Raw genomic sequence first — 10,337 nt, 5'->3', positions numbered from 1 at the left:
AGCTTCTTGAGCTCTTTGTATATATTGGATATTAGTCCTCTATCAGATTTAGGATTGGTAAAAATCCTTTCCCAATCTGTTGGTGGCCTTTTGTCTTGTTGACAGTGTCTTTTGCCTTATAGAAGCTTTGCAATTTTATATGGTGTATGTGGGCTTTCTACTGTTATATGTTGTTATTGAAGACCAGCATAGTCCGTGGTGATCTGATAGGATGCATGGAATTATTTCAGTCTTGTATCTTTTGAGGCCTGTTTTGTGAGCAATTATATGGTCAGTTTTGGAGAAGATATCATGAGGTGGGTAGAAGTTATATTCTTTTGTTTTAGGATAAAATGTTCTATAGATACCTGTTAAACCCATTTGGTTCATAACTTCTGTTAGTGTCTCTATTTATTTTCTGTTTCCAAGATATGTCCATTGCTGAGAGTGGGGTGTTGAAGTCTACTACTATGATTGTTTGAGGTGCAATGTGTTCTTTGAGCTTTAGTAAAGTTTCTTTTATGAATATGGGTGCCCTTGCATTAGGAGCATATATATTCAGAATTGAGAGTTCAGTTTGGTAGATTTTTTCCTTTAGTGAGTATGAAGTGTCTTTCTTATCTTTTTTTGATAACTTTAGGTTGAAAGTCAATTTTATTTGATATTAGGATAGCTACTCCAGCTTGTTTCTTGGGACCATTTGCTTGGAGGATTGTTTTCCAGCCTTTTACTCTGAGGTAGTGTCTGTCTTTGTCACTGAGGTGGGTTTCCTGTATGCAGCAAAATGCTGGGTCGTGTTTACTTGTCCAGTCTGTTAGTCTATCTGTGTCTTTTTATTGGGGAATTGAGTCCATTGATATTAAGAGATCTTAAGAAAAAATGATTGTTGCTTCTTATCATTTTTGTTATTAGAGGTGGAATTATGTTTTTGTGGCTATCTTCTTTTTGGTTTGTTAAAAGAAGATTATTTTCTTGATTTTTCTAAGGTATAGTTTCCCTCTTTTTTTCTGGAGTTTTCCATTTATTATTCTTTAAAGGGCTGAATGTGTGGAGATATATTGTGTAAATTTGTTTTTCTCATGAAATATCTTAGTTTCTCCATTTATGGTAATTGAGAATTTTACTGGGTATAGTAGCCTGGGCTGGTATTTGTGTTCTTTTTGGATCTCTATGACATCTGCCCAGGATCTTCTGGCTTTCATGGTCTCTGGGGAGAAGTCAGATATAATTCTGATAGGTCTGCCTTTATATGTTACTTTTCCTTTTTCTCTTACTGCTTTTAATATTCTTTGTTTGTTTTGTGCATNTGGTGTTTTGATTATTATGTGGCGGGAGGAATTTCTTTTCTGATCTAATCTATTTGTTGTTCTATAGGCTTCTTGTATGTTTATGGGCATCTCTTTCTTTAGGTTAGGGAAGTTTTCTTCTATAATTTTGTTAAAGATATTTACTGGCCCTTTTAGTTGGGACTCTTCACTCCCCTTTCTATACCTATTAGCCTTAGATTTGGTTATGCTGGATGTTTTGGGTTAGGATATTTTTGCATTTTCTTTGATTGTTGTGTCAATGTTTTCTATGTTATCTTCGAACCTGAGATTCTCTCTTTCATTTTATTGTATTCTGTGTGTGAATCTTGCATTTATGGCTCCTCATTTCTTTCCTAGGTTTTCTATCTCCAGAGTTGTCTCCCTTTGTGATTTCTTTATTGTTTTTACTTCCATTTTTAGATCCTGGATAGTTTTGTTAATTTCCTTCACCTGTTGGATTGTGTTTTCCCGTAATTCTTTAAGGGATTTTTGTGTTTCCTCTTTAAGGGCTTCTACCTGTTTACCTGTGTTCTCCTATATATTTTTTAAGGGAGTTACTTATGTCCTTCTTAATATCTTCTATCAGCATCATGAGATGTGATTTTAAATAGACACCCTGCTTTCCCGATGTGTTGGGATATCCAAGACTTGCTGAGGTAGGAAACTGGGCTCTGATGATGCCAAGTATCCTTGATTTCTGTTGGTAAGACCCTTGCATTTGCCTTTCACCATCTCTTTATCTTTGGTGTTTGATGGTCTCTGTCTCTGGCTGGAGCTTGTCCCTCCTGTGGGTCTGTAAGCCTGTGTCAGCTTACAGCTCTCTCCTGGAGGAACTTGTGTACAGAGGCCTTTGGAACAGCTCAAGCTCTGGGTGCAGATGGTGACAGGAAGGATCCTGTCCCAACCAGTCCACTGTTCCTGTGTTCCATGAGTTCCTGGCTGGCCCAGCTCCAGACAGTTGTTGGAGAGAAAGTGGAAATCTCACCTCTTAGTCCGGGAGTATGAGCACTCCTGGAAGACCAGCTCTCTCCTGGCGGGACCCATGTACAGTGGGCTGTGGAACAGCCTCAGCTCCAGGCTGCAGATGGTAGACAGGCAGAAGATGTTTTTAAATACATATAAATAGTACATTGACTAATCGGAATTCATAATACATAACCACAAAGCATCTTTTTAAAAAAGTCAAGATTTTTATTCTTTGAGAATTTTATACATGTATATAATGGTCCTCCCAAGATTCCCCCTCAGCGTAGCCTCCCCCTGTTCTTTCTTTTTTTATTGTCTTAAAGATTTATTTTGCTGGGCACAGTGGCACATAGCTTTAATACCAGATCTGAAGAGGCAGATCTCTGAGTTTGAGGCCTTTCTGGTCTGCAGAGCAAGTTCCAGGACATCCAGAAGTACAGAGAAAGAATCTCTGTCTTAAAAACAAACAAAAAAACGATTTATATTATTTTTAATTATGCATATATATGTGTATGTCTCTAGGTCGGTATGCTCATATGACTGCAGGTTTCCTCAGAGGTATCAGATCCTATTGGAGCTATGTTTACAGTTAGTTGTGACTGTCGGATAAAGGAGCTGGGAACTGTACTTTAGATTTCTGAAAGAGCAGTTTGTTCTCTTAACCCCACTCAGCTCTCTCTCTAGCTCTTGCTTTAAATAGCTCACTAAGGCCAATTAGTGCTACCAATATGCAGTTGACTAGGGGCCATTTAGTGGATCACAGGCAACCCACTGTTGGCCATACCCCAAAGAAAAATGACTTATTCTTATAGAACCTATTAACTGCTCAGAGCTCCTCAGCTAAGGGTGGGGCCATGTGCTCTCTCCCATCAATGCTGGAATTTTGGAAAGTTTGGTCTTGTGCAGGTTTTGTGTAGGCCTCTACAGCTGTCATGAGATCACAAATATAATGGCTATATCATGTCTAGAAGTCATAGAACACCTCCCTATCGTCTGGATCTTATAGTCTTCAATGATGCTCTCTGAACTTGGGGACAGAATGAGCTGATAGATATGTCCCATTTAGGGATGAGGAGACAACAGTTATTTATTCTCACACTTTGGGCTGTTATGATTCTCTCCGTGCTTGGATATACTTTGGGGTATTGAAGTCATCCACTCTGTTGTGCTGGGATTCATCTCTGATGTTATGTGTATGTCCTCTGGAAGTTCTCTTAATTATTAAAAAGTGACCCTTCTTTATCTTCCTCACTAGTTTTTTGCTTGAAGTCTATATTGTCTGATTTTAGAACAGCAATACTTACTTGGTTCCTAGGTCTGTGTCCTAGTCATTAAAGACAAGGGCACATGTAGCCCAGGGTGAACTTGAACTCTGTATAGTCAAGAGTTTCTGATTCTTTTGCCTCCATCTCACAGATGCTGGGATTTACTACTATTGTTTCTGCCTCTATACTCAAATTTAAATGTCCACTTATCCAACTGTATGGGATAACTAAATGAGGAATCATGGTATAAACATGGGATTTAGTTGTTATAATAACTTTGTTTCTTTAGGCAGTTTATAGTTTTCTGAGAAGTGTGTTTCTATCCACCTCTGTTTGCTTTCCACAGGCGGAGGAGAATCTTGGCATGGTGATGATCTTTACCCTCGTGACAGCTGTTCAAGAAAAATTAAATGAAATAGTTGATCAGATAAAAACAAGAAGAGAGGAAGAAAAGAAACAGAAAGAAAAGGAAGCAGAAGAAGCAGAGAAGGTATACTTGAAAGCCTTTCATATTCTTCATATCTCTCGGGCTTAGCTTTGATTTTTTTTTTCCTGACAATGTTATTGCTTTTGGAAATCACAATAAAGAGACTAAAAGGTAAATTTTCCTAGGAGTAAAATTTGTTTGAGGACATATTATGACAGACTGATAAAGCACATTTGTGTAAAACCAATAAATGTAAATGCTTCCCAACAGAGTGTCTAACTGAGAACTATCAAGTCCTGTCACAGTGATATAAACAAGGCCAACTCCAAACTCTGAAGTAAAAAGGTGGTAGTGTTGCAAATTGATGTGTGTTGAAAACATACTAAAACCAAGCACTTTGTTAATAATAAATAGCTATGGCAAGGGCAATAAGTACATTGCACATTATCTTTATTTTTTTTAAGTTTTGCAAGAAGAATATTTTTAAAAATTGACTTTTCCAGAGTAAGATGCTGACATTAAATGAGAGCTAGCCCAGGCAGACATTAGTAATACTGACCATGCTTCACTGTGTGGCTGTGGGTATCTAGAAGACCTCATTTGGCTTTATTTGTTAAATTACTGTCTCGTTGACATGACACATGTGTCTTTCATTTTCTAAGAAACTGTTCCATGGCACCCCTGTTACGATTGAGAATTTCTTGAGTTGGAAGGCCAAATTTGATGCAGAACTCCTGGAAATTAAAAAGAAACGAATGAAAGAAGAGGAGCAAGCAGGGAAAAATAAACTAAGTGGTGTGTATGGTGCCCCCTGCCTGGCCTGGTCAGTCCTCCCACCCCATAGTTCACATACAGCAGAGATGACTCGGATAGTTTTTAACAGCAATCATACATACACTCTTCACACAGTTCATAGCTGCTGTGTATGCTAACACTTTGTTTGGTATTTGATGAGTCTGGACTTATAGTCTAGATCCTTCGACAAGAATATTGAACACTAAAGCCTTCAGAGTGATAGAATCAAACCCATAATTTTTCAGACCTAAGGAACCTAGGCTTTTCTTGTTTTCTTAGTCTGAATACATGTCTTGTATTCTATGCTATTGCACAATTCATAAATTTATTGAAATTCCCAGAAACACAGGTGTTCAGATTTGTTTTCTTGGGTCTTACCCTTTTAAGTGATTATACGGGATGAAACAATGCTATGCCATTTGAATTAAATATATTTATTTCTTTTAGGGAAACAGTTATTTGAAACAGATCATAATCTTGATACATCCGATATCCAGTTCCTGGAGGATGGTAAGATACTGTTATACTTCCTCGTGGATGTACTATCTGGGAAAAGCAGGGTACTGGTATTTTGTTTTGTTTTGTTTTGTTTTGTTTTGTTTTGTTTTGTTTTAGTACACTGCTATTTATTTATTTATTTATTTTTAATTACACTTCAGATGTTATCCCCTTTCCTGGTTTCCCCTCTGTAAACCCCCTATTCCACCTCCCCTTACCCTGCTTCTATGAGGGTGCTCCCCCACCCACCCACCCACTCCCACCTCACTACCCTAGCATTTCTCTACACTGGGGCTTCAAGCCTTGACAGGACCAAGGGCCTTCCCTCCCATTGTTGCCAGATACGGCCCCTTCAGCTCCTTCAGTCCTTCTCCTAACTCCTCCATTGGGGTCCCTGTGCTTAGTTCTTTGGTTGTCTGTGAGCATCTGCATCTGTATTGGTTAGGATCTGGCAGAGCCTCTAAGGAGACAACTGTATCAGTCTCCTGTCAGCAAGCACTTTTTGGCATCCACAATAGTGTCTTGGTCTTTTCTAATGGGATGGATCCCCAGGTGGGGCAGTCTCTGGATGGCCTTTCCTTAAGTCTCTGCTATACTCTGTGTCCCTGTATGTCCTTTAGACAAGAGCAATTCTGGGTTAAAGTTTTGGAGATGGGTGGGTTTCCCCATCCCTCAACCAGGGGTCCGTGCCTAGCCTCTGGTTATGGTCTTTATAAGTTCTTCCTCCTCTTTGTGGGATATTTCAGCTAATGTCATCCCCATGGGGTCCTGGGAGGCTCTTGCTTTGCTGGCATCTGGGTCTTTCTGTTTACTACCTCCAGTTCCCCATGCCCCATTGCCACAGACCTCTGTTCAATTTCCTGACCCTCTGTACATCTCCTCCCATACCCGATTCTTCCCCTCTTTTTCCTCTCCCCCTCTTCTCTTCCTCTCAAGTCCCTCCTACCCTCTACTCCCCTTGATTATTTTTCCCCCTTCTAAGAAGCACTGAAACATTCACACTTTGGGCTTCCTTCTTGAGCTTCATATGGTCTCTGAATTGTATTTTGGGTATTCCGAGCTTTTGGGCTAATCTCCACTTATCAGTGAGTGCATACCATATGCTTTCTTTTGTGACTGGGTTACCTCACTCAGGATATTTTCAAGTTCCATCCATTTGCCTGCAAATTTCATGAAGTCATTGTTTTAAATAGTATTCCGTTGTGTAAATGTACCACATTTTCTGTATGCATTCCTCTGTTGAAGGACATCTGGGTTCTTTCCAGCTTCTGGCTATTATAAATAAGGCTGCTATGAACATAGTAGAGCAGGTATCCTTATTACATGTTGGAGCATCTTCTGGGTATATGCCCAGGAGTGGTATTGCAGAATCTTCCAGTAGAACTATGTCCAATTTTCTGAAGAACCTCCAAACTGATTTCCAGAGTGGTTGTACCAGCTTGCAATGTCACCAGCAATGGAGGAGTGTTGTTTCTCCACATCCTCACCAGCATTTGCTGTCACCTGAGTTTTTGATCTTAGTCATTCTGACTGGTGTGAGGTAGAATCATTTTGATTTTCATTTCCCTGATAATTAAAGATGTTGAACATTTTTTTAGGTGCTTCTCAGCCATTCAGTATTCCTCAGTTGACAATTCTCTATTTAGCTCTGTTCCCCATTTTTAATAGGGTTATTTGATTCTCTGGAGTCTAACTTATAGAGTTCTTTGTGTATATTGGATATTAATCCCTTGTCAGATGTAGGGTTGTTAAGATAGATCTTTTCCCAATAGGTTGGTTGCTGTTTTGTCCTGTTGACTGTGTCTTTGCCTTGCAGAAGCTTTGCAATTTTATGAGGTACCATTTGTCAGTTCTTGACCTTAGAGCCTGTGCCTTTGGTATTATGTTCAGGAAAGTTTCCCCTGTGCCCATGTGTTGGAGGCTTTTCCTCACTTTCTCTTCTATTAGTTTCAGTGTATCTGGTTTTATGTGGAGGTCCTTGATCCACTTGGACTTGAGCTTTGTACAGAGAGATAAGAATGGACCAATTTGCATTCTTCTACTGCTAACTGTTAAAAACAAAATTTTGAAGGTTTAACAGTTGATCAATTTAAACACTCAATCTAAATGTTATATTGTATAGCAATGCATGTTTTAAAGTTTTCAAGTGACTTAAGTACCTAAAGGGTGGCAGTTATAAGCCTTTCTCAGCTAGAAACTGGGAGAGCATGGCTCAGGTGACCATTTTCCTCAAAAGTCTGTATCACAGATGTGGGAGAACTGAATCTATTCACTCTGGGCTTATAGAAGCCTCAGATGTGGAACTTCTAGCGTCCCCTACCTGGACCTCCTCCTACTGTATAGTTGCTGGAGTTTCTTGTCCTTAGGTTTGCCTCTACCCCTATTTCCTGCACTATTTGCATATACCATGCCCACCCACAGATGCTTATGTGCTGGCCTTCCTTCCCACTTTCCACACAGCAAAGAGCAGCATGGGCCACTTCCTACCTCCTGTAGCGGATGGCCTGCTTGTGTTTACATTGGCCCCATGCTCATCACATCTGGTCAAAATAGCACTTTGTTCAGGTTGTACACCTCATCACCCTCTTATATCTACCCTGTCCTTTGTAGTTCACTAGGCCCTGGATTAGGTACTGCTGATGTGGCCTATTGCTACATCATTCTTATCTTTGCAGGGACCTTCACTGGAACTTACCCCCTTCTTTTCTTCTTGGTGATAAGAATGGAACCTACGGCCTTGTGTATGCACATAAAATGCTCTGTCATTGAGCTACACTGCTAACCCTCAATATGTTTTTTTCCCCTCAAATACATTATTACCTTCTCTAGCAAATAGGTCAAGATTCTTAATTTTATAATCTTAAAAACAAAACTCAAAGCTGAGCGTGTTGGCTCACCACTTGTGTAAGCTATGCACTTGGAGACTGAACAAAATTGCCTAAGTTTGAGGCTAATCTGTTTTACTCTGTGAATTATAGGCCTGTCTGGGTTATAGAGTAAGACTGTCTCAGACAAACTAAAACCAAACAAATCAGAAATTCACTAGGATATTTTCTCCTGCACTGCTGAGGAATCTCAGCTCCCTCAGTCATCTCATTCTCTTTTTCTTTAGAAAGTTCATTATAAGAATGGAGTTTTCCCCTCCTTCCCTCACTTGATAAACTGGAGTTATAGATCTATGAGCCACCATGTGGGTGCTAGGAATTGAACTGAGTCCTCTAAAAGAGCAGCCAGCCCTTCTACCATCTCTCCAGCCCGTGAATCACTCAGTTTCTTGGAGCCTTGAATCTTCTATAGTTATTTCTCTGCTTCTGAGAATGTGAACCTTATATTTAACCATAAAACTTTAGAATTCTTTGATAGGGTAAAGACTACGTAGTTCCATTTCAGTCTGACCTTACCTTTGTTATTTCCTGATATTTTCCTCAAGATTCTTGACTTCTAATTGGAAATGCCAAGATCTTATCATTTTGTACCTTTTGTATACTTTTAGACTTGCTTGTCCTGACCCTTGTGCTCTCTTGGACTCAAGTGTTCCCTGAAGATGCTTGAGAAGCCTCCTTGCTCTTGACTCAGTTACTCTGTGGCCTGGACACAGTACATTGTCATTGTATTTCTGGCTCTGAGCCTAGCCTTTAAAGGCTGAGCCATCTCTCCAGCCCTATAGTGTTGTTTATATAGACTATAGTCTATATAGGCTCTCTATATTCTCATTGGATTGAATACCAGTAGGCTAGATTCTTTGTTTTTTTGTGTTTTGTTTTGTTTTGTTTTGTTTTGTTTTGTTTTGTTTCGAGACAGGGNTTCTCTGTATAGCCCTGGCTGTCTTGGAACTCACTTTGTAGACCAGGCTGGCCTCAAACTCAGAAATCTACCTGCCTCTGCCTCCCGAGTACTGGGATTAAAGGCGTGCGCCACCATGCCCGGCTAGTAGCCTACATTCTTAAGAGGGAAGTAAGATAACATTTGCACAGATGGAGTAGTACTGTGGTAGCCTGCTATAGCTACTTCAGGCCATCTGCAAAGTGGGTTTGTTGAGGCAGAGCCTGGCCAGTGCTTCTCATAGGGCTTAGACATTTAGAGCCTTTGCCATCTGTTGTCTGTAAAGGGAACTAGGCTAGTCCCATCTGACAGTCTATTAAGTAAGAAATTACAGATCAGCTTTGATGATATGCATATCTGCTGCTTCTTGGTAAGCTGAGCTGTGGGGCTGGTCTCAGTGATGGTCCACCAGTGAATCCTCTTTTTCACCTATAGCTTGCTACATTGACATTAAGTATTCTATGAACCTGCTTTAAAATAGTAAGATTCTAGGCTATGACTCTGAAGATTGGAGTTGCTCTTCTATTGTCAGAGTCTCTGCTGATCAACTTCAGAAGGATTTGCAGTGAGAGACATCACAACCCCCCCAACTCCCCAAACACATGCAAGTGCATACACACAGACACACGCACACACACACAGACACACACACACACAGACACAGACACACTTTTTTTTCTGGGTTATAAGGTGAGGCTCTTTTACTCTTCACAGCTGGGAACAATGTGGAGGTGGATGAGTCATTGTTCCAAGAAATGGATGATTTGGAGCTAGAAGATGGTGAGGATGATCCTGACTACAATCCTGTTGCCCCAGGGAGTGACTCCTCAGACTAATGGACTGTCCCTGTCTCCAGAGAGGTGTGGCCGCCACAGCATCTGTGGCTATGCTGAGAGGGTTTGGATCTTCCTTTGGTTTTTTTCTAAGAAAAAACATATTTTTCAGGAGAATATTCTTCTGATAGCTTTCATCATTGAACTTAATAAACTGCCCATAAAATTTCAAGTATAAAGTGTTTACTTCCTCTTATTGATGAAGAGTTTAGATGTTTTATGACTTAGTGTTGCAGAGAGCCCCCACCTGTATCGCTGATGTAGGCTGCTGCTATTGATGCATGGTTTTACAAATAAGGAATTGACTTAGAATTTCTATGCTGGGGTCAGTGGTTACTTTAGATTTCAAGTGTCTTACTAGAAGAATGAGTGACTTGAACGGTAACCAACCTGGACTCCTAGTGCCTGACACAATAATTTTGAGTTTTAACAAAATTAGAAGCTC

The 10,337-nt window shown here is 40.1% G+C and overlaps 1 protein-coding gene across 1 annotated transcript in view; it reads left to right on the top strand.

The window, feature by feature from the left end:
* Rwdd1 (RWD domain containing 1) overlaps window positions 1-10,064 on the top strand; it is a 26,511-nt gene extending 16,447 nt beyond the window's left edge. Inside the window, exons 4-7 of the mRNA XM_021205132.2 lie at window positions 3,864-4,007; window positions 4,607-4,739; window positions 5,187-5,249; window positions 9,774-10,064. Coding sequence (XP_021060791.1) covers window positions 3,864-4,007; window positions 4,607-4,739; window positions 5,187-5,249; window positions 9,774-9,895 — 462 coding nt within the window. The 3' untranslated portion in view covers window positions 9,896-10,064. The remainder of the gene's footprint in view (window positions 1-3,863; window positions 4,008-4,606; window positions 4,740-5,186; window positions 5,250-9,773) is intronic.
* The last annotated feature ends 273 nt before the right edge of the window (window positions 10,065-10,337 follow it).

This window comes from Mus pahari, chromosome 9 (assembly GCF_900095145.1).
Source record: "Mus pahari chromosome 9, PAHARI_EIJ_v1.1, whole genome shotgun sequence".
Lineage (NCBI taxonomy): Eukaryota > Metazoa > Chordata > Mammalia > Rodentia > Muridae > Mus > Mus pahari.
Note: the sequence above shows the minus strand (reverse complement) of the source record. Positions and strands in the feature narration are given on the sequence as shown.